The sequence below is a fragment of the Mangifera indica genome, unplaced genomic scaffold, assembly GCF_011075055.1.
Source record: "Mangifera indica cultivar Alphonso unplaced genomic scaffold, CATAS_Mindica_2.1 Un_0009, whole genome shotgun sequence".
NCBI classification, from domain to species: Eukaryota; Viridiplantae; Streptophyta; class Magnoliopsida; order Sapindales; family Anacardiaceae; genus Mangifera; species Mangifera indica.
The window spans coordinates 210,304-235,748 of record NW_025401101.1 but is presented as its reverse complement, the minus strand read 5'-3'; the positions used below and the strand labels follow the sequence as shown (position 1 = coordinate 235,748).

Sequence of the window (25,445 nt, the reverse complement as noted above, 5' to 3'; positions counted from 1 at the left end):
TCCATGGAAAAGGACCAGGCCTTGACCTTTGAAATCCTTAACAAATTTATTGATCGCCATAAGCCTTTATCAAAGTTGAGTTGTAAAAAATACAATTCATACAAGGACTTATTTTCACTTACAGAGAGGTAAAAGCAATTTTGAGTAGGGACACGGAAATCAATCAGGTTTCTACATAAGATTACAAGGCTGAAGATTGCTCCTCCAGGGACTCTTTCACTGCCTTCAAAAGTTTTGGCATCAACTTCTGATTTGTAGCAATGATACCTATGTAAAGATCTAGATGTTTTCCTTTTGAAAAATCCAATGGGTTCCCTGCAACATCTGAGACAACACCCCCCGCTTCTGCAAAAAGTTCATCAACAAACCAGTTTTATGATACAAATAGATAGTGGCGATGCAATTTCCATAGCTATTGCAACTAATATGGCTGATTACATTTTTTACATATACAGGGGATATAAAACAGCAGCATAGAAATATAAAACATGCAAGTTTTGTCAAATTTGTTAGGATACAAATTCAGCAAGCTCATTTACCCTTGTCATTTACAGATAATTCATAATATGAAAATGTACATACGAGTGATCAGTTGCAATAACCAATCTTATATACTTGTTTTATAACTTGCAATCAGCTTATATGCAATGCAAAAGATAAGTGCTATATCTTCACTAGAAACATATTAACAGTAAACCTCCGTAAGGTGTACTTGTTGTATTGACATGTAAACGTCCAAGTTCTAAGCTGAAGGTAGGGCTACAACAGAAAAAGACATAATAGTATTTTGAAAGCTGATTCATAAAATGTATAGAGAAGAGAGAGAAAGTAGCTGTATTTAGTAAATGTAATAACCTTCGAATTCTAAATTGAATGTGGGGTCAGCGGACATTTGAAGGAAAAGAGAAGGACTTCAGCAGGGTTTCGACTACATGAACAAACATATTTGGTCACAAGACAAAACGTTTTTGGAAGAGGGAAAATGAGTAGCCATTTAACAAAGTATTTTATAATTGTCAATCACATTCATCAGTGAAGATGTGGTGATTTGAAACTTAAAAAAGGCTTGGTTGGTTTGAATACAGCGGCTCGTGCAAAAGACAACATTGCCTAGCAGAGTTCTTATCCAATTCATTTGTCTGATGGGAAAGTATGTATAGAATTAAAAAGGTGCACAAAACAATGATTGAAAAGAGTTAGAACTAGGGGTGGCAGTTTTTAACACACTGACCAATGGAATTTGACATACTCCTGTACATTTTGACAAACTCCAGTTGTCTATTCATTATGTTGTGTTTGAATTGAGAGATTATCAACTTGTGAACTTACTCAGCAACACAATATTGGTTAGTCCATATATTGTCATACCAAGATGTATTCAGATCAGCAAAAACAAAAATGAAAAATACTAGCACAAAGTAGGGAAGTAGACCCATCCCTATACTTCTCATAACAAAACCAATAAATCGGGGAAAAAAAAAGTATGAATCTATGTACATGCATATACAATTTGTTAGAATTCCAAACAAAATTAAACTAGGATCAACACATTTTGTCCTTAACATTTGTCTAAAACAATATAAACTCACACCTGGATTCAAATTGGAATCCTTGTATTGTTTTAGGTGCAGCATTAGTTGCAGAGTTGAGATTTGAGAGCTTCTTGAGGAGTGTGTACAAAGGAATAAGTACCCCTACCCTTATTTTTCCAAGATGATAAATGGGGTGAGGGCTTGGACTCCTTAAAATAAATGATACATTGACTATACATATACTTTTTTGGTCAAGACTTGTAATGGGATAGGTCAATTTATTGCATCACATAAGGAAGCCCCACCCTCACCTATATATATGAGCCATTTCTCATCAAGAAAAATAAAGGATAATAATTCCTTTGCACACACCTCCTACAAAAAGTTCTCAATCTTTACTTTAACAACAAGAAGATTAAGGATCTTACTTTATATATGGATATAGGTAATTTTTGTTTGAAAAAATAATAAATGGTATCACATTGAATCATTCTGACATGAACTGAAGTGCAGGCAATGTAGAAGAGAATGGAAGTGTTGAGATATGTTGAGATATTGTTAAGATATTGTTGAGATATTGTATAGATAGTGAATCATAGATACTCATATAGAATAGGAATACTATAATATCCTTCCTAAACTTAGATAGGAGTAGTTAATAGTCTTTCTAAATTAGCTATCCTAATATCCTATATAATTGTAATTCTATTGAACATGAAAAATAACAGAAAATTATATTCTTTCATGGTATCAGAGCCTAGCTTTTAAAATTTCTGTTCCGGCGAATCAAACCCCCTTTCTCCACTGTTTCTCCGATCATTGTGCTTTCGTCATTTTTCCGGTGATCGTGCCTATACCAGTGTGATCAAGATTCTCTCGCCGACACATCCGTCAAAGCAACCCTTTCCGGCTGTTTCTCCGATCATCGTGATTTCATCATTTTCCGGTGATTGTGCTCACACTGAAGGGATCGGAATAGTCTCGCCGTCAATCCCGTCGAAGTCCCGTTGTCGTTCGCCGTTGCACGCGCCAACACGCGCCGCTTGTCTCCTCGGCATCTCCGTTGCCGATCTCCTGTTCCGGCGAACGTGAAATGACACCACCCTCTCAATCGGACTCAGACGATACCGGCGATTCCATCCGTGGAAACTCCGCGGCCATCCGACGTCGGAATAGCTTGCACGCGCTGGCCGTTGTTCGTGCTCCGACTGTGATCTCCGATCTGCTTCTCCGGAGAGCGTGCTGCCTCACCGTTGGCACTGTCAGTTACAGAAAGCTCCGGTGATCCTCCTCCGACCATCCACGCGCCGTTCTGTCACCGTTCGCTTCTGTTATCGTCGGAAATCAGTTTCTGCAGATCTTTCTCTTCTCTTCAGACTGTGAGTCTTCTACCGGCGTCATCTTCGAGAGCTTTTCAGCGTTTCTACTCAGATGGATGTTCCACACTCTTCTAATAATCAGTCTCAACCATCATTGACTCTCACAGTTGCTGATTACGAAGAATATCTCAAGTATCAGACATCGAAACAGTCCTCATCCAACATTGCTTCTAGTGCACATCCAGGTCACTCAGCCATATGCTTTACTCAGTCCTCTTCTTATGGACCGTGTGTTCTCAATTCTGATGCTTCTGACCACATCTCTGGACCGCAGTACGAGACGAACGATTGGTACAGGACGTGAGTCACAGGGTCTCTATTTGTAACAAGCTTGGTGCATATGATTTATATGCTTCAACTTGAGGGAGAGTGTTGAGATATGTTGAGATATTGTTAAGATATTGTTGAGATATTGTATAGATAGTGAATCATAGATACTCATATAGAATAGAAATACTATAATATCCTTCCTAAACTTAGATAGGAGTAGTTAATAGTCTTCCTAAATTAGCTATCCTAATATCCTATATAATTGTAATTCTATTGAACATGAAAAATAACAGAAAATTATATTCTTTCATGGTATCAGAGCAGGCAATGTAGAAGAGAATGGAAGAGAATAGGGAAAAACACACTGCATTTTTGTTCAAATAAATTAGTGCAATGTGATGTCGCTTATAATTTATAAAGTGTAGTTAATATTTAAAATTTTAATAGCTATATGAATAGTATTATGCGAGTGAAACTGTGTAAATAGAATGATGCGAGTTGACAGAGAGATTGTAATGATATGCTGGCTTGGTGAGTTGGCTTATGGTATAAAAAGTGTGATATAATGGAATGAAAATGCAAGTTGCATGTTCTAGAAAATTCTTGAAACTTCTTCCTAAATTCTCTCTTGTAATCTCCAACAATATTTAGATGTTTTAAATGAAATGCATCCTAGGGAAAGCATTCGTGAGCATCTGACACTTAGCTTTTTCCTCTCTAAATTAGTAGATGCATTGCAAATGTCTTTAAGGATGTTTACACCAAAAACGCTTGTGGAAGCTTATTTCCTAGCCAAGTTGCAGAGATAACTGTAGCCGCCCAACAAAAACTCTTAACTTACACAATCCCTAGAAGAGCTATGGTCCTACTGTAGCCACTAACATCAATACATCAAATACTAAACTAAACACTCAGCTTGGGTTGTTCCCTAAACCCAACTTGCCTAGATTACCTCATTCTTCATTCCAAAAACATAATAGGGTGGTGACCAATAAGACATTTGATGAAAAGAGGGTCAAGGGGCTTTGTTTTTGGTGTAATGAGAAGTATTCCCCTGGTCACAAATGCAAAAACAAATGCAAAAAGAAGCAAGCATTTGTGTTGCATCTGCAGTTGAACATTGAGGAAGAAGAAGAAAAAGAGATAGCAAAAAAATTAGAAGAGTTAGATGAGTATAACTTTATGTAGTTGTCTATTCATGCTTTGCAAGGGTCAGTGGGCTTTAGGAACATGAGGTTGAATGGGATGCATGGAAAGAGAAGGCTGTGTGTATTGGTGGACTTGGAAAGCACTCACAAATTCTTAAGTGAACAAACTGCTCACAAGCTGGAGGGCTATTTGAAACCAGTTGAGGGGGTAAACGTTGCAGTAGCTAACAGTCAAGACCTACAATGCAGGTTCTTGTGTAAAAATTTTGAACAGAGAATGCAAGGGCAAGACTTTTGTGTTGACGTTACACTCTACCCTGGACTGCTATGATTTAATACTTGGAGCTCAGTGGTTAGCAACCCTGAGGGATATCTTGTAGAACTTCGAAAATTTGAGGATGGTATTTACTATTCAAGATCAGCAATATGTGCTACAAGTACAGAAGAGTAAAGAGGCAAATGTGATTGAAGAAGAGAAACTTCATAAACTGTTATGCAAGCACCAACATTTAGCTTCAATACAATTGTTGTGGCAAGAAGGTGAACAGTGAAATACTCAATTGTATTAATTGCAAGCCACGGATGGTCTGAAACAAGTCAGCGGGCAGAACCAAAAACTCTACTAGAGCAATTCAAGGATATCTTACAAGCACCTACCGGTTGTCCACCGTAAAGACTTCAATATCATCAAATAGTTCTTACAGAAGGAGCTCAACCAATGAGTGTAAGGCCTTATAGATATGAAGTTTGCAAAAGGATGTGACAGAGAGGATGGTTAAGAAGATGTTAGATGTTGGGGTTATTAGGACTAGTGTTAGCTCATCCTTTAGCCTTGTGGTGTTGGTTAAGACTATAAGGCACCCAATCAGCTAATCATCAAGGACAGGTACCCAATACCTCTTATAGAAGAGCTACTGTGAACTTGGGAGGGCAATGAACTTTTCCAAGATAGATCTCAGGTCAGGTTACTTGCAAATTAGAATGAACCACACATCCATAGAGAAAACAACCTCCAAAACTCATTAAGGGTATTATGAGTTCATGGTAATGCCTTTTGGCCTTACCAATGCTCCATTCATCTTCCAAAACCTCACGAACAATACCTTCAAATTCTATTTAAAGAAGTTTGTGTTTGTTTCCTTTTATGACATTTTGGTGAGGAGCACCTACACCACTTCAAAATTGTGTAGGAAACCTAGAGAGCAAATAAGCTGTTTACTAAGAGAAGTGTGTTTTTGGCTGCAATCAAACTGAGTATCTTGAGTACGTCATCACCTTGGAGGGAGTGAGAACAAATCCTCCGAAGGTTCAAGCAGTTAAGGAATGGCCCATTCCTAAGACAACCAAGCAGCTTAAAAGATTTCCTAGGCCTCTTTGAATACTACAACAGGGGTGAGTAGATTTGAATACCCTTTGAAAAATTAAGGAATTGGAATCGACCAGTTTCTATAATTAGGAATCGGAACCAATTAAAGTTGGTTCGCACTCAAAACCTAATTTACTTGAAGCTTCAGGAAGGAACAATTTGCTTAAAAGGTTAAAATCATATTCAGATGCTATTAGAAACCAAACAGTGACATGATGATAGCAACATATGACCATTTACTAAGAATTATGAAACCCAAAATCATTGGTTGGATACCATGTAGCAACTGATATCGATTTTTGCGTAAACATAAATAAACCAAATTGATTATACATCCACCCAATGACATGATATAATGTTTTTTTTTTTTTTGATATATACTTAATTAGAGAGTTTCAGAAGTGTGACAAAAGCTCGAATTCAGGACTTCTCCCTAGAAGTTCTAATACTCTACCAGTTTACTAACCCCTTTTTTTGACGTGATATAATGTTGATGATGCTCAAATCAGAAGTCACAATACTTTCATAAAAGAACAAAAAAACTGGGAATATATATACACAAAGTGAAATTTCTGTTCTTTATCTAGAAACTATGTCATTTACTACAATAGTTTGAGGAGAAAAACAATGAAGAGAATAAATTAAAATGAAATTTCCATTTCTTAAAACACGAATGCATATCTCACCAAGTGAAGTTCAAACCATCAATCAATGTGCCAAATAAAAGTGTTTGCCATTTAGACTTAAAATCTACTAACCCAAATTTAAGGAATCTAAAAAGCAAAAACAATTTACAACAAATAAACATTCCACACACATTTATTATTGTCTTCAAGTATCGTAAACACTTGCTAGAAGATTTGATGAAGAACCAAGGAATAACAAAACCAAAATTCGAACGAAAACCTAATATATAGCATACATACTTGTGAGCTTTGATGAAGAATTGGGGAATAACCAAATTTTCCAAAAGATTTCCAATGAAGGTCGATTAATTTGGGGGAAAAGTAAAAATTTGGGGGAAATGAGAGAATGAATGTCATTTGGGGGGATAAAATAAAGATCGACTTTAAGCTTTAGAAAAAATAAAAGTTAAGTCAAGTACCCAACCTAACACCCTATTTGAATATTTGGATTAATTTTGATTCCCTATAGAGAAGAACTGGTCCTAGGCCCAGAACTTGTTGATTCCACTATATGGATACTCAGAACCTTTTTAGTTCCAAATAAGAATTAGAACCAATGGCTAGGTACTCAACGGCTCTGATCTCAAACAAGTAATTGGCTCATCCATATACTTTAGGAGGTTCATAAGAAGGTATGGGCAAATAGTCTAGCCCCTAACTAAATGTTGAAGATGAACTCCTTCCAATTAAGTGAACCAACTCAAAAGGCATTCAAGCAGCTCAAGGAGTCTCTAATTACTCCCCTTGTGTTAGTGTTGGCTGCCTAAGGATTTCCTCATACAGACTGAAGCATCTAGGAAGGGTCTGGGAGTTGTGATTATACAAGGTGATCATCCCATTACCACCTTCATTAGTAAAGTATTATGTTTGGTTCCTCTTTAAAAAAAGAACAAACACTCTTACATAAGTAATAAGAAGTGAACCAAAGACTATATATTTCTCCCCTCCTCAATCCAACTACCCCCATTTATTCTTCGAATATCCTAACCTTCAAATTCAAATATTGTTTTAATCAAATATATTATCCTAATCAAACATATTATCCTAATGAAATATATTCTTAATTAATAATTACTATTATAATCTAATCCTAACATTACCACCCCTTAAAAACTAACTTGTCCTCAAAGTGGGAAAATTGGAAAATCTTTTTTTACACACCCATTTTGATAACTTGACCCATATTTTTTTCATCTTTATATTACTTCTTACCCCATTTGAAAAATTCTTACCCATTTTGTCATTATTCCAATTGTCGCCAATGGTCAAAACAGTCAACCCTATGTTGTCTGCCATCAACAAAAATGTTGCCTTGATATCGTTCCCCTTAAGCTCAATCATAGATGCCTCAAATCCCAACCTCACAACTTTTCTCTCACCAAATCCAACATCCTCAACTATCAAGAACACACCAAGAACTCCATATTCATCTTTAATCTTGATCTCATCATCTCTCATATTCCAATGTCACCTTGACAAATTTATGGATCAAATTCAATCACCTCCACATCAGAATAGATTTTCCCTCATTGTATCTTTGAACTTGATCACATCCTCATCGGAATAGATTCAATCACCTCCTCATGAGATCTTCAAACTCGATCACGTCAACTTCCGAAAACACCTTTGGTTTGGTCTCAATCTCTTCCCTTTTTACGACTACCTCCTCAGACAATAGTGATGGTGGTTGTAAAAGCAACTTCTTCCATTCCTTTAGACATTTTTTTGTTGCCTTAAATCCATTGGCTAGATTATCCAACCTGGATTCCTTAGCTTCCACCTCCTTTACTATCTCCAAAATCTACTCCACATCAACTCTACTTTCCCTCCTTTCCTTGCTTAGATCTTATTGCTTTGACACCAATTTGTTAGATACCTCTTAAAAAAAGAACAAGCATTTTTATATGAACAATACTAATGGTAGCACTAGTACATTAATTATTCTACAAAGATGGAAGAGTTTGATAAACAAATTTAGTGTGGAAAGATCCATGATTAATCAACTATTAACTGTTATCTATGATTTCAGCCAAATGTTTCCAAGCAACGATGTCGCATGAATCACAAGTGGCATCTAATCAGCCACATGGAGTACTCCCTGATAGATACGTGGCTTGGCTTTCATTTCTATCTTAAAAGCAAGGTGTAAATGGTACAAATTAAAAAGTTGATCAATAGAGAAGAAAATGTTAGGGGCACAAGAAGTACATCCACTAGGATCACAAACCAATAAAAAGAAAAAATACAAGTCATTGCCAGAACAATAGAGCAGGCCAAAAACAAACCTCGTTTCAAAGGAAAATGAGCATAGGGTTAAGGTTTATAAACTTCAAGATAAGGTTGAAAACCTTATTGACAAAGGATTGGGTGTTTAGAGCAAAGAAAAAGCCAAGTTGTGATAATGTAATTGAATGAACCACTTGTTTGTAACATTCAACAATCCTACCAGCAAATCGATCTTTGAATAATGTTTTGGAGAAAGAAATGAAGTGGAGAGGTGTACCTTTAGAATTCAATAGAATAAGAAATCACCAAAGCAAGGATGACTGGAGGGAAAGAGATAGGATGCTATCATCAGCGATGGTAGAGTTTTGAGATTGTTAGGCGAGAAGTGAAATGAAAGTGTTTATAGTCAACCGAAACGAAAATTATGGAAAGAAGAGAATGACAACCCAAATGTTTTTTTATAGGCCAAAGGACTATTTCCCACCCAAGGTACACTGATTTCCCAAAGTTCCCCCCGTTAATTTTGAAAATCTCATCTACATACCCATGGCCGTTTAAATCTATTAATTTTAAGGGCAAAATCGTTATTTTATATTTAATATTAAAAATAAATTTAAATATGATTTCATTTTCCCCCCTAAATTTAACAAACTAACTTTTCTTCCCTAAACCAAATTTGAAAAAAATCACATTTCTCCCCTAGGGTTTAGTTTCAAAATTCGATCACCTTCTCCGGCGCCATCGTCGGCTGTCTCTCTGTCCCAACGGTTCCACTTCCTCCGACGGCCTACCTCACCTCTACCCCAACCCCTCCGACATCCAAAAACGTCGTCTGGGAAGACATCCAAACTATTATGATTGGTATCACAATAGGCTCATGACCTATGGTACCCAAGTTGCTGTGAAAACCTCACAAAGACACAACCAACCTACATAAGGAAAGGACTTTGTCACATCTCACATCGCTATCGAATGGACTTTGTCACATCTCACATCGCTATCGAATGGACTTTGTCACATCTCATATCGCTATCAAATGGAGCTTAGAGTCTTTGAAACTAAGCAAGCATGTTTTGTGTGAAGGACATTTCGTAAAGTCAAAAAGAAAATCAAACATGTTTTTTGGTGAAGGACAATTTCATAAAGCTCGAAAGTAAATGCTTAAAAGCTAGACCAAAGTGACAATATCTACTCAAGTTGTTAAATGTGACCTAAGGGCACATCTTAAATCAGAAGATGTGCAGAATATTTGTTTTTTGTAGTAAATATGTGGCTTCATTTGAAACTAGAATACACATCGCAATCATAAGAAACATTATAACTTAAATGTCTTTATTACCCTTATTATTATCATCAGCTAACTCACTTCAACCATATTCATTGAAACAAAAGACCATTGATGATAGTGAGTTAACTACCCACTAAAGAAAAAGCTACATGACTCATATTTGTATACATCCATTTCATAATCATGTCATAACCGTGGTGAGACATTTAAGATGAATAAGTAAATAAGTAGCATCAGATTTCATAAACTCTCATTTAACTGGACATAAATTTGACAAGCAACCCATTTTGCCAGCCCTAATTGGAACCATTTGGTAAACACATAACATATTTTTTCCTCCTTTGTTAGGGCTAAGGTGAGTTAGATTAACCCAACAAACCAACCAACTAACAATTGTCATCCATAAATTATGTCCTTAGTTAAGAGAAAGGAATAGATGTAGGAAAGAAAATTTTGTACCAGTCACAACAATGAACCCAGCAGCATGATCCCAGATTTTCTCACAATACCCTTTGCGGGGAAAACGCATATATATGGCTCCATCTCCTCTAGACAAAGCACCATATTTTACTTGGCTATCAATTCTAACCGGTGGTGCTTTCACACCAAGTTTCTGTTCATGAAGGCAATCTTTTTAAGTAAAAACAATCATATAAAAAGCCGCAATATGGAAATTGACACAATGAAAGCATACTTTGGCAATGGAGCTAGACAAGTCATGTTGGGAATGTGCTTTTTCATATGACTCAAAGAATGATGCTTCTTCGGAATTTTCAATTGTAGTAACTTGTACCTGAAGGACATAAAAAAGTTAAGTGACATTTATTTAGCTTAATAATACTTTCAACAGTGGTAATATAAGAACCAACCTTCACAGGTGACGAACCATTCAATGGCTGCATATAAGTTCCTGCTCCAACTTCCGCGTAGAAAAGGCAACCAACTTCATTATTTGAAGATTTCTGATGATCACAACAAATGGATGCTAATGGAAGATTTGGACAAGCCAGGACACCCAACACTACTTTGCCTTCATCAAGTAATGCTAATGCTATAGCATATTGATCTCCTCTAAGAAAACTAAGGTTCAGTTTGACAAGTATAAAGCCATTCAATCATGGTTGGCCAAAAAGAGAAAAAAGAACCCAAATAAATAAATTCACACATCTCTTTAAAAACTAAGGAAAACAAATCTTCTAGCTTTGCCAATTTAAAAAATAGTAACTGTTAGTGTGTGTCATAGGAATCATTCGGGTTGTCGATTTCAAAGCATTTCATCTTTTATATATGTAATTATAATTTATTAATAAAATAAAGTGTTATTCTGTTCATATACATAAATTATTTTCTTTATTTGTTTAAATATAAAATATATATGTGAACTACCCAGATAATTCACATACTAAGCAAAACTAGATTATCGAACTGTTCCTTACAAATGTGATATTAGTTGAACAATAATGTCACATAGCAGACATACTCAATGTCTTCGTTGAATATTATAACATAATATTAGTATGGGTGACGATAATAGTCATGTCACTAGCGCATTAATATGGATTAACAATTAATAAACTATTTTTTGAATGTGACCAATTACGATAAGTCACATGGTCATTGCAACGTAGTCAATGACTTATCGCATGATTATACTAGTGTACGGAATAATCATTTGACCTAAGATACCATGGTCAAATCCAATATGGATGATGTGGTTTATATGGTGCATAAATACAGAGCTAGTCATGTTCCGTACGATAAAACCAAGTTGATCATATGTGGAGATGAATGGTGATAAAGAAAGGATCTGTTGACTTGGAATTATTGGATTCAAAGAATCCGCTGACTAGGGAATAATCTAGTTCTGAGTTCATGAACAAATATCAATAAATATTGGAAATAAAATCTTTATGAAGGATGTTTGTGATGACACGTTTCGAATATATTGATTTACAAATCATAGAATATTGAGATTAGGATTTTGACGAACCATGAACCCGAACCCGAACCCAAACTTGATCAAGATTTGACAATAGAAAAATCTTACCTATACAGACCATATGATCGGAAAAATAGGTTCGATAGAGTATTTCTTCATCGTGGTTTAGAGACTATAACACATTGCTAAATGTTTACCATAGTTGTTGAGTTTTTGGACATATTTTCCGGATCAACAGCTCATGGCTACACCATGGTGAAACTAAAGGTCACATCAATAAATCAAGCGTTTCTAAGAGTAAGAGTTAATTACTTAGGATTGGCTAGCAACTTCTGAAAAATAATAAAAGTAACATCATATAAAGTATAACATGGGTGTAAAAGTAACAATTTAAGAGCAAAGATATTTATTAAATAAAATTAAAGTGGCTAACGTATATATATGATATACACGAATGACTATTGATTAAAATGGGAATTTGCAAGGGGTCATGCAACAATTAACAAATTGCTAATTAAAGTCACCAATATAGAAGCTTGAAGTTTGCTCATTTACAAACACTTGAACTCATTTTCACTAAAAAGCTATATCTCTCCAAAATCTTTCTCTACCTCTCAGCCAAGAGCCACTTTGGCTTGGTTTGGTGCAATTCTTTGAAGGCTTAACACTTGAGAAGCTTCTCTCCATCACCTTCATCAAATAAGCAAACTAGGAGTAGGTATAAACACTGACCTTTCTCATGCTTTCTTCCATCGTATTGATTCTTGCCTAAATGTCGCATGCATGTCATCTTCCATCTTAATCTTCATCATATATATTACAAATGGTATTAGAGCCATTTTAGGCTCCTTGTATGTTTGATTTTGGGCTAAATTTGTGTTATTTATGCATTAGAGCATGTGTAGCTAATATGGGTACACATGCATGTTGTTGATTTGCTTAAAAATCATAGTTTCATGCTTGATTATGGTAGTGTACCTCTCGGCCATGCTTGTTTGGCTGGGCTTGGTTAATTATTTTTGTATTCTAATGATTTTAAGTTGAAGAACACATCATTTAAGACATGTATATGATGAATAGTTCATGAGATATATGTATATATATTCAAAGAGTTTGTGTTGAACTACAGGATATTTAATACAAGAAATACATTTACAGGAAATATTTCCATCTCTATATACAATTTATTATTGGGATTTGATTGCTTGTTGTGGTTGTTTCGCTGGAGCAACTGTGTGGTGTTTGAGTTCCGCGGAAAAATCCTGCCTTGGAGGTGTTGATTTGTGTTAAATTAGAAAGGTTATATTGTTGATTTAATTCTGTTATATTAGGAAGGATATCAAAGCATATTAGGAGATAATATTTAGGATTTGATTTGATTTGATTTATAGGGATTTGATTTGATTTAGTTAAGGATTTGATTGATTCATTTCCTGTTATATCTTCTCTGTAAACTGTATATGTTGTACTGTTCAGTACTCTAAAATAATACGAAAATAATATTCTCAATTCATATGGTATCAGAGCCTAGCATTTAAATTTTTCCGGCGTTCTCAACTTAGTTTCCGGCAAATCCAAGTCTTTTCTCCACTGCTTCTCCGATCACTGTGCTTCCGTTATTTTTCCGGTGATCGTACATATACCAGTGTGATCAGGATTCTCTCGCTGACACATCAATCAAAACAACATCATCATTCGTCGTTCCACGCGCCTACACGCGCCGCTCAATCTCTTGGTATCTTCTGACGCCGATCTCCTGTTCCGGCAACAGTGCACCGACACCGCCTCTTCCATTGAACTCAGACGATGCCGACGAGTCCATCTGTGGTGAGTTTGCAGTCATCCGACGCCGGAATCTTCTGCACGCGCCAACCGTTTTTTCGCTTGAAACATAAGCTTCGATCTACTGTTTCGGCTCACGTGGAACTACACCGCCATCGCCAATCGACTCAGTAGACGCCGGTGGTCAGTTCTGTTGAAGACCCATCTCCACTGGTTGCTCCATGCGCCGTCGATGATGTCACAAAATATTTCACGCATTCCGAAGGCTTTGTTTCTCAATTCAACAGTCTTCTGATCAGTTTGTAGGCCTCAATTTCTCCGGATCTTCACTTTTCTTGGTTCCAGAAAGCTTCTTCTATTTTCGGATTCATGATTCACCATGTCCATTAAAAGCTCCAAACTAGGTGAGCGTAGTGGCCGTGAAACTCGACCAAAGTGCAATTATTGTCACAAATGGGGTCACACCAGAGACAAGTGTCATAAACTCTATGGTCGTCCTCTTCAAACTGCGAATACTGTTCAAACTTATGATTATCCTATTAGAGTGCAGTCTCCACCATCTTTGACACTCACAGGTGCTGATCTTGAAGATTATCTTCGATATCAGAGCGCAAAACAACCTTTATCTTTTATTGCTTCGATTGCTCATTCGGGTAATTCAGCTGTATGCCTCACTCAATCTTCTTCTTCCGAGTCATGGATCCTTGATTCTGGTGCCTCTGATCACATCTCTGGTAACCCCCATCTACTCTCTCACTTTACTAAGAGTACTTCCTTACCTACTATAACATTAGCTAATGGATCTATCGTTACTGCCAAAGCGGTAGATTGTGCTCATCCTCTTCCACTCTTGCCTTTGGAGTCTGTCTTTTACCTCCCTGACTGTCCATTTAACCTTATTTCTGTTAGCAAACTTACTCGTTCCCTAAATTGTACAATTACATTTACTAATAACTCTGTTCTTATACAGGACCGCAGTACGGGTCGGATGATTGGCACAGGATGTGAGTCACAGGGCCTCTACCGACTAAATCCACCTGATTCTGTATCATGTGCCATCACTGAGTCTCCAACACTTCTTCACAATCGTTTGGGTCACCCTAGTTTGTCAAAACTATAACAGATGGTCCCTGGTTTGTCGCATTTATCATCCTTTAATTGTGAGTCTTGTCAACTTGGAAAACATACTCGTACATCCTTTCCAAGAAGTGTGAATAATCAGGCTACATCACCTTTTGAATTAGTCCATTCTGATGTATGGGGTCCTAGTAGAGTCGTGTCTACTTTAGGTTTTCAATATTTTGTTACATTTATTGATGATTATTCACGTTGCACTTGGTTATTTTTAATGAAGAATAGATCTGAATTATTTTCTATTTTTCAATCCTTTTGTGCTGAAGTTGAAACATAATTCTCTACTACTATTCGTACACTTCGCAGTGATAATGCCAGTGAATATTTTTCTGCTCCCTTTACTAAATTTCTGGCATCTAAGGGCATTCTACATCAATCCTCTTGTGCTCATACTCCTCAGCAAAATGGGATTGTCAAACGTAAAAATAGGTATCTTATTGAAACTACCCGTACTTTACTCATACATAGTCATGCACCTTTTCGTTTTTGGGCTGATGCTGTTATTACTGCTTGTTTCTTGATTAATAAAATGCCTTCTTCAGTCTTGCAGGATCAGGTACCTCACTCTATTTTATATCCTGATCAGTCATTGTTTTCTCTTCAACCTCGTGTCTTTGGGTGTACATGTTTTGTTCATGACTTATCTCCTGGTCGAGATAAATTGTTTGCTCGTTATATTAAATGTGTTTTTCTTGGATACTCGAGTCTTTAAAAAGGTTATCGATGTTATTCTCCCACTACACGTCGCTACTACCTTTCTGCAAATGTTACATTTTTTGAGTCTTCTCTTTATTTTTCGTCTTCTTCTCAACTAGACAAGTCTCCTATTACAGAAGTTCTTCCTGTGTCCTATATTGTTCCTCTAATAAATTCACACTCTTCAACTAACCAATCTCCGACTAGTGCAGATCTTACACACATTAGTCATTCTACAGGTGATGGCCTTGCTTCTCCTTCAGGTGAGACAGTCTCTCAAGACCCAGTGCACTCGCTTCTTGCTCCAGAATCTTTTGTCTCTGCGGTCTTACCTCCTGATGATCAATTTCCTATCGCTATTCGCAAAGGTATGCGCTCAACTCGTAATCCTCATCCCATCTATAACTTTCTAAGTTATCATCGTTTATCTTCCCCATACTACGCCTTTGTGTCCACTTTATCATCTATATCTACCCCTGCTACTGTTCATGAGGCATTATCTGATCTCAGATGGCGACAAGCAATGGTGGATGAGATGTCTGCTCTACATGCTAATAATACTTGGGAACTAGTTCCTTTGCCTCCTGGTCACTCAACGGTTGGATGTCGGTGGATCTATACTATTAAAGTTGATCTTGATGGTCAGATTGACAGGTTGAAAGCGCGGTTGGTTGCTAAGGGATACACTCAGACATATGGTCTTGACTATGATGAGACTTTCTCTCCGATTGCTAAAATGTCTTCTGTTCGCCTATTTTTTTCTATGGCTGCCATTCGCCATTGGCCTTTGCATCAGTTAGATATCAAGAATGCCCTTCTTCATGGTGAACTACAAGAAGAAATTTATATGGAGCAACCTCCTGGTTTTGTTGCTCAGGGGGAGTCTGGATTGGTTTGTAAACTTCGTCGGTCTCTATATGGTTTAAAACAATCTCCTCGTGCTTGGTTTGGTCGGTTTAGTACTGTTATTCAAAATTTGGTATGCGACGAAGTGAATCTGATCATTCAGTATTTTATAGACATATTTCACACTACAAATGTATCTATTTAGTGGTCTATGTTGATGATATTGTTATTACAGGAAGTGATCAGGAGGGTATTGAACAATTAAAGAAGCATTTGTTTAGTAATTTTCAAACCAAAGATTTGGGCCCACTCAGATACTTTCTTGGTATAGAAGTCGCCCAGTCTAAATCTGGAATTATCATCTCTCAAAAGAAGTATGCATTGGATATTCTGTAGAAAACTGGGATGTTAGATTGCAAACCTATAGACTCTCCTATGGATCCTAATACTAAGCTCTTACCCGAACAGGGGGAGCCACTTACAGATCCCGGGAGATATCGAAGACTCGTTGGAAAACTTAATTATCTCACCATCACACGACCAGATATTTCTTTTGCTGTTAGTGTGGTAAGTCAATTCCTTCAGTCTCCATGTGATAGTCATTGGGATGCAGTTATTCGTATCTTAAGGTATATTAAGAGGACACCTGGAAAAGGATTGTTATAAGAGAATAAAGGACATACTCAGATCGTTGGGTACTCAGATGCTGATTGGGCAGGTTCTCCATCTGACAGACGATCTACTTCTGGATATTGTGTATTAGTTGGAGGAAATCTAGTATCATGGAAAAGCAAAAAGCAAAATGTTGTCGCTAGATCTAGCGCAGAAGCAGAATATCATGCTATGGCCTTAGTCACTTGTGAGCTTATCTGGTTGAAGCAGTTAATCCAAAAATTAAAGTTTACAGAAATATCACAAATGTCATTATTTTGTGATAATCAAGCTGCTCTTCATATTTCCTTAAATCCTGTGTTTCATGAAAGAACAAACATATAGAAATCGATTGTCATTTTGTGAGAGAAAAGATTCTGTTTGGTTGTATCTCTTCAAGTCATGTTAGTTCAAACGATCAGTTAGCGAATATACTTACTAAATCTCTTCGAGGGCCTCGAATTAATTTCATTTGTAACAAGCTTGGTGCATATGATTTATATGCTCCAGCTTGAGGGGGAGTGTTGATTTGTGTTATATTAGAAAGGTTATATTGTTGATTTGATTCTGTTATATTAGGAAGGATATCAAAGCATATTAGGAGATAATATTTAGGATTTGATTTGATTTAATTTGATTTATAAGGATTTGATTTGATTTAGTTAAGGATTTGATTGATTCATTTTCTGTTATATCTTCTCTGTAAACTGTATATATTGTACTGTTCAGTACTCTGAAATAATAAGAAAATAATATTCTCAATTCATAGGAGGGAACAGTGAACTACAAAAAGGTCTGAGGGAAGTTTTCCAATTGGCGTAACACCTAGCTACGCATCAGCAACCTATCATTTCCTATGAGAAATTAAGTATTATGCAATGCTCCTCATGTACACAAGAAGACTCAACTTATTTTGTGTTAAAATTTAACCAACAAAATGAAGAGATTCAAACGCTAACTTTTTGACAACCTTATTACAATATTTTAGGCCTCTGATTGTAGCAACGTATTACAAAGATAGTGAAAAGAAGAGAAGATACAGTAGGAAAGTTAGACAAGGCAGAAGCGATTTTCAAACTAGTAACTTAACATTGAATAATAAGGGGTAGGTATCTATTTAAACAAGTTAGGAATAAAAGAATAGCATTTAGCTTGCAATTAAGATTCTTGTAAGTAGAGTAGCTCTGCAGGCATTGATAAACAGGCGGAGCACCTGGATATCCTAATCATTGGCTATAATTTCATTCTTCTCAGTAAATGAATTTTCTTTCTCACAAATCTAGTGTTTCCTTCCTATAGTTTGCTTGAGATCTTGAGTATTCTATCACAATACTAGGTTGTAAACCATTGATTCCAAAAGTTAAAGTTGATAGATTATGACCTAAAGTAAGAAGATAAGAATGGAAAGAAAGAAAGGCTAATGATGTACAACACCCCTTCAATGAATAAATTCAATATAAGCTTATCATATGATTTTAAACACAAAAGATGAACCAGCACATGAAAACCAATCTACTGAATCCTAAAATCACAAAAATATATTCTAAAAGGATGCACAAATGCACATTTTCAGTAGTGCTATTTATTTTTTAAAAAAGTCCAAAATACAAATTCACTACCACTTGATACACACCAATTCAATAAAGAAATATCTTCCACTATTTTTTCTCTTCTCCTACCATAAAATGTCCTCTTATGAAAAAAGGGATATTTCAATATAATTTTTAATAGAAAGGGGAGGGAGGGACACAACAACATAAATAGATTGCATGAAGAAACAATAACTGCGGTTAGCTTGAGCTTTAACAGATGGGAAAAACAATTATGACTTTGTTAGAGCAGCAAAGGTGTTACCAGATAAGTCATTGTAGCATTTGACCCAGTAATTTATAGTCATCAACTAATAGATCTCACGATGAACAACAGAAAGGCTAGTTTTCCTATTCAATTGTACCAACGGCACACATATGCCATACAACAAAGAGCCAAGAACGGAAGCTTCTCAACAAGAGAAACACTAATGTATAAACATAGCATAGATAAGTAGAGTACACTATGCAATGACACCCATCCTGAAAATATAATGCATCACTTTCAACTAAATGCACATTGAATTAGAAAAAATAACTCCTTGCTATAACAACAACAAATGTGACTACATTGCAAGAAACAAGGAACTGTACATAATTAAAGCACAATCATTGAACAAGAAATAAAGTATGAAGCTCACCCTTTAGTGCCATCTATAGGATCTAAAACCCAATGCCGGCCAACAGAACCGCCTTCAGATTTGCCACTATCAATAGCCTCGAGCACATCTACTGTGGATAATGTAGGAATACCATATGATCCATCACTAGTTATAGTTTCATTCACAAGTTTTGTAATGCGTTCTAGCATATCTCTGGCACCATCATTACAAAGATCTGTAGAATCCTAAGGAGATTGAACAATATTGTAATTTCAGTTAAAACCCACATTCAAATAAGAAAAGGAAACAGAGCATCCGCCTGCCTGTCTCCGAAAATTTCAACAGAAGTTCAAATTTTGTACCTCCTCAGCTACTAATGACAATGGTTCAGAAGAAAGTTCTATCCCCAGTACAAAACTCACCAATGCTTGTGAGCCTAAGAATCCAAAAAAACACATTGATGCAACAACAATACAGAATTAGTCAGTTCCAGTTCCCTTTGTTTCAAACCTCCAGGCAACATTGCAACACACCAAATTCATTTATAGCATAATAACTTAACAAAACCTCTATTTGACTTGATGAAGGAAAGCTTAAAATTAAACAAACACCAAACGTAATAAATACATTTCACATCCTCCACATCCAGATACAGCAAGCATACCTGTAGTGATACAAAATAAATGATGAAGATAAAACAAATGCATAAATCACACACGTCATCACAATGTCTCATGCTATACATTGACAGCACTATAAGAATAATAAATACTAAAGAATGTAATTCACAGATTGTTAAATAAAGAGAGACAGTATTGTTAATAATTATTAGAAGACAAAGAAAATACCAGACTGCCCATAATCAAAGAACAAGAAAGTTAGAAAGTAGACCATAATCTGCGACTGTTACAGGAGTTTTATCTGATTTTGATTGCACATCAGATTGCAATAGTACTTTTTGCACTCTCTGAAGAAAAAGAAAATATCTGAAATCAGCTAAATTGACAAAGAATTAACAAATATAACAAGAAAATCTTAGCATTTTGTAACAATGTTGCTATAGAAAACTTGATTGAAAATAATCTAAACCAAAAGATATAGGACTAACACTTAACCATGAATCACAGTATAAGATAAATAAAAATTAATTATTGCCTACAATTTTCATACACCATAATTTATCTTCGATTAACCACAAACTTCAATTGTCAAAAGCAAAAACGCACCCCTTGAATAAATAAAATCATTTCTTTAAACCCAACTAAATAAAATCACCAACACTCGAAACAAAGCACCACATCACCCAGCAAAAACTACACACAATTAACAGAAATCACAACATGGGTAATGCACAAACCCCAAAACTAGATTCTGGGTCATTCTCAAAAATCAAATTTCACAGTCCCCGATTGAGCAACCAATAACAAGAATAATAACAAATTAAAAAACAGTTGGAAATAAAAACTACATTATCTAAAGCTCAAATGCACACAAACGATTGAGAGAGCAAGAGTTCAGTGCCTGGCAAAGTTGAGCAGCTAAAGAAGCGGCTTTTTTGGCAACCACAAGTTCCTTATGATAAGACATTTTCACTGAAAGTGCAAATGAAAGAAGATGTTTTTCAGTTTTGCTGGGTTTGGACTCCGGGTACAGGAGAAAAGATGGTGGCCTCGTCGAGGAAGTGGGCATTAAAAAATATTAAAGTACGCTAGACATAATTGACATTGAATTTAAATATATAAATAATATTCAATCTCGCATAATAATACGGTATCTATATACTTAAATTATATATTAAAAATATATATAATAATATTAAAAAAAATTATATTAAATAATTTAAAATCATCAAATCTTTGTATTGTATTAGAGATGGATACGAATTGAGTCAAGTTTCAATATTCCTTGATTCAAATAAAAAATAACTTAATTCAAATTTGATTCGAATTCATTGAGTTAATATTAAAGAAGTTCGATTTGAATTTAACTCATATTTATGGGTCAAATTTATAATTCAGATATGTGACTTAAATTCATAATTTGAATTCTTAACTTATTAATAAAATAATATCATTTAATAATTATTTAATATAATTTGAATCAAATCACAAACTAAATTCGCACCAAATTAAATCATCTATCTGAAGCATAAGTCAAATTGAAGAGAACATTTTATAGCTCAAATTTAATTTAATTTTAAAATGATTCAAATCTCTTAATTTGAATTTAATTCATATTCAAAGTAAATAAATTTAAATTAAATTGAAATAATTTTCTTACCTAATTAGTGCAACTCGGATTAAACCCTGAATGTATAAGTGATTATGCATCGTTGTCGAATTATTGAGGCTGCTTGGCTTGTTCCTTTGGTCATATGAATATTGACTAAATAATTGATTGGTTTATCTGACCCACAGACTGACTTGAGACGTGATTCGTCTTCTTGTTCCGTGAAAGACTTGGGCTTGGGCTCTTTGTAGCCTTGCAAGGAAGAGACTTTTGCGTCTTCTTTTAATGAATTTCTTACTTGTAAACGTCTTTGTGAAAAGAGTATCTGTAACATATTTAAGTGTAATCGAACCTAAAAATAAAATATTTACTTTTCTTTTTCGTAGATACTACGTGTGAAAAGGACAAAAAATAATTCTCTCGGGGTTAAAAAACTATTTTTCTTTCAAGTTTTAATAAAAAAAAATATATATTTACGAAATTTTAAAAATTTAAACATTTATTCATGATTTAATTTTTATTAAAAATTTTAATTAAATTTAGGGATAAAATATAGAGAAATTATTAAAAATAGTCAAAATACCCTCCCACTAAGTAAAAATATTTAAAGTCACTATTTTCAAACAAAAATACCCAAATTTACTATTTCTAAGTAAAAATACCCATGATTTTTTTTAAAATACCAAAATTACTCTTCCCCTCATTTAATAAACCCTCCTCACTCATTATGAGGGGTTAAATAAAATTTTATTAAAATTACGGAGGTATTTTGATAGTAAACATTATAAGAGTATTATAAATTTTTTAATGAAATTTAGGAATAGATAATTGAGGGGTCAAATGAACTGTTATTAAAATTTGGGGGGTATTTTGATATTAAACATTGTAGGAGCATTACAAATGAAATTTTAAGTTTTTTCAAATTTTGCCGTTTTACGATATATCGATTCGTATTTTTCAGATTTCTGAAGAATTTTTTGATTGTTGTCATTCTAAGATATTTCAACTTTTAGAATTCGAATTTCAGTTCCGTTTTTTCGAATTTCACCATTTTATGATATATCGAATCGTATTTTTCAGATTTTCGAAGAATTTTTCGATTATTACTATTCTAGGGTATTTCAACTTTTAGAATTCGATTTCAGTTCCGTTTTTTCGAATTTCACCATTTTATGATATATCGAATCGTATTTTTCAGATTTTCGAAGAATTTTTCGATTATTACTATTCTAGGGTATTTCAACTTTTAGAATTCGATTTCAGTTCCGTTTTTTCGAATTTCACCATTTTATGATATATCGACTCGTATTTTTCAGATTTTCGAAGAATTTTTCGATTATAACCATTCAAGGGTATTTCAACTTTTAGAATTAGAATTTCAGTTCCGTTTTTTCGAATTTCACTGTTTTACGATATATCAACTCATATTTTTCAGATTTTCGAAGAATTTTTCGATTATTACCATTCTAGGGTATTTCAACTTTTAGAATTCGAATTTCAGTTCCGTTTTTTTGAATTTTACGTTTTACGATATATGGGCTCGTGTTTTTCAGATTTTTGAACAATTTTTCAATCGTTCCCATTCTAAGGTATTTCAACTTTAAAAATTCGAATTTCAGTTCAGTTTTTTCGAATTTTACCGTTTTACGATATATGGACTTATATTTTTCAAATTTTCGAAAGAATTTTTCGATTATTGCCATTCTAGGGTATTTCAACTTTTAGAATTCAAATTTCAGTTCAGTCTTTCCAAATTTTACTGTTTTACGATATATTGACTCGTATTTTTCAGATTTTTGAAGAATTTTTCGATTGTTGACATTCTAGGGTATTTCAACTTTTAGAATTCGAATTTCAGTTCCATTTTTTCGAATTTCACCCTTTTACGATACATCGAATCGTATTTTTCAGATTTCTGAAGAATTTTTCGATTGTTGCCGTTCTAGGGTATTTTAACTTTTAGAATTCGAATTTTAGTTCTGTTTTTTTGAATTTCACCGTTCTACGATATATCGACTCGTATTTTTCAAATTTTCAAAGAATTTTTTGATTATTGTCATTCTAGGGTATTTCAACTTTTAGAATTCGAATTTCACCGTTTTACGATATATCGACTCTTATTTTTTAGATTTTCGAAGAATTTTTCGATTATTGTTATTGTAGGGTATTTCAACTTTTAGAATTCGAATTTTAGCTTTGTTTTTTTGAATTTCACCGTTTTATGATATATCGACTCGTATTTTTCAGATTTTCGAAGAATTTTTCGATTATTGCCATTCTAGGGTATTTCAACTTTTAGAATTCGAATTTCAGTTCCGTTTTTTCGAATTTTACTGTTTTACGATATATCGACTCGTATTTTTCAGATTTTTGAACAATTTTTCTATTGTTTCCATTCTAAGGTATTTCCACTTTAAACATTCGAATTTTTGTTCAGTTTTTTCGAATTTTACGTTTTACGATATATCGGCTCGTGTTCTTCAGATGTTTGAACAATTTTTCGATTGTTACCATTCTAAGGTATTTCCACTTTAAAAATTCGAATTTCAGTTCCGTTTTTTCGAATTTCACCATTTTATGATATATCGAACTATATTTTCCAGATTTTCGAAGAATTTTTCGATTATTACTATTCTAGGGTATTTCAACTTTTAGAATTCGATTTCAGTTCCGTTTTTTCGAATTTCACTGTTTTACGATATATCGACTCATATTTTTCAGATTTTCGAAGAATTTTTCGATTATTACCATTCTAGGGTATTTCAACTTTTAGAATTCGAATTTCAGTTCCGTTTTTTTGAATTTTACGTTTTACGATATATGGGCTCGTGTTTTTCAGATTTTTGAACAATTTTTCAATCGTTCCCATTCTAAGGTATTTCAACTTTAAAAATTCGAATTTCAGTTCAGTTTTTTCGAATTTTACCGTTTTACGATATATGGACTTATATTTTTCAAATTTTCGAAAGAATTTTTCGATTATTGCCATTCTAGGGTATTTCAACTTTTAGAATTCAAATTTCAGTTCAGTCTTTTCAAATTTTACTGTTTTACGATATATTGACTCGTATTTTTCAGATTTTTGAAGAATTTTTCGATTGTTGACATTCTAGGGTATTTCAACTTTTAGAATTCGAATTTCAGTTCCATTTTTTCGAATTTCACCCTTTTACGATACATCGAATCGTATTTTTCAGATTTCTGAAGAATTTTTCGATTGTTGCCGTTCTAGGGTATTTTAACTTTTAGAATTCGAATTTTAGTTCAGTTTTTTTGAATTTCACCGTTCTACGATATATCGACTCGTATTTTTCAAATTTTCGAAGAATTTTTTGATTATTGTCATTCTAGGGTATTTCAACTTTTAGAATTCGAATTTCACCGTTTTACGATATATCGACTCTTACTTTTTAGATTTTCGAAGAATTTTTCGATTGTTGTTATTGTAGGGTATTTCAACTTTTAGAATTCGAATTTTAGTTTTGTTTTTTTGAATTTCACCGTTTTATGATATATCGACTCGTATTTTTCAGATTTTCGAAGAATTTTTCGATTATTGCCATTCTAGGGTATTTCAACTTTTAGAATTCGAATTTCAGTTCCGTTTTTTCGAATTTTACTGTTTTACGATACATCGACTCGTATTTTTCAGATTTTTGAACAATTTTTCTATTGTTCCCATTCTAAGGTATTTCCACTTTAAACATTCGAATTTTTGTTCAGTTTTTTCGAATTTTACGTTTTACGATATATCGGCTCGTGTTCTTCAGATGTTTGAACAATTTTTTGATTGTTACCATTCTAAGGTATTTCCACTTTAAAAATTCGAATTTCAGTTCCATTTTTTCGAATTTCACCATTTTATGATATATCGAACTGTATTTTCCAGATTTTCGAAGAATTTTTCGATTATTACTATTCTAGGGTATTTCAACTTTTAGAATTCGATTTCAGTTCCGTTTTTTCGAATTTCACTGTTTTACGATATATCGACTCATATTTTTCAGATTTTCGAAGAATTTTTCGATTATTACCATTCTAGGGTATTTCAACTTTTAGAATTCGAATTTCAGTTCCGTTTT

The 25,445-nt window shown here is 34.3% G+C and overlaps 1 protein-coding gene across 3 annotated transcripts; it reads right to left on the bottom strand.

Moving 5' to 3' along the window:
• LOC123205585 (SAL1 phosphatase-like) lies at positions 1-20,833 on the bottom strand. Of its 3 annotated transcripts, none has more exons than XM_044622574.1 (8): positions 20,656-20,833; positions 20,026-20,101; positions 19,497-19,570; positions 19,174-19,379; positions 10,765-10,966; positions 10,590-10,688; positions 10,355-10,508; positions 1-345 (listed from the first exon to the last, which is right to left on the bottom strand). In XM_044622574.1, exons 1-8 carry the CDS (start codon positions 20,821-20,823, stop codon positions 182-184), a joined length of 1,143 nt encoding a protein of 380 aa, XP_044478509.1. In that variant the 5' UTR covers positions 20,824-20,833; the 3' UTR covers positions 1-181. The 3 variants fall into 3 exon arrangements, with proteins under 3 accessions (XP_044478509.1, XP_044478508.1, XP_044478510.1); XM_044622573.1 differs by having other exon boundaries at positions 10,765-10,975; positions 20,656-20,832; XM_044622575.1 differs by lacking the exon at positions 20,656-20,833 and having other exon boundaries at positions 10,765-10,975; positions 19,983-20,043.
• Between the last annotated feature and the right edge of the window lie 4,612 nt (positions 20,834-25,445).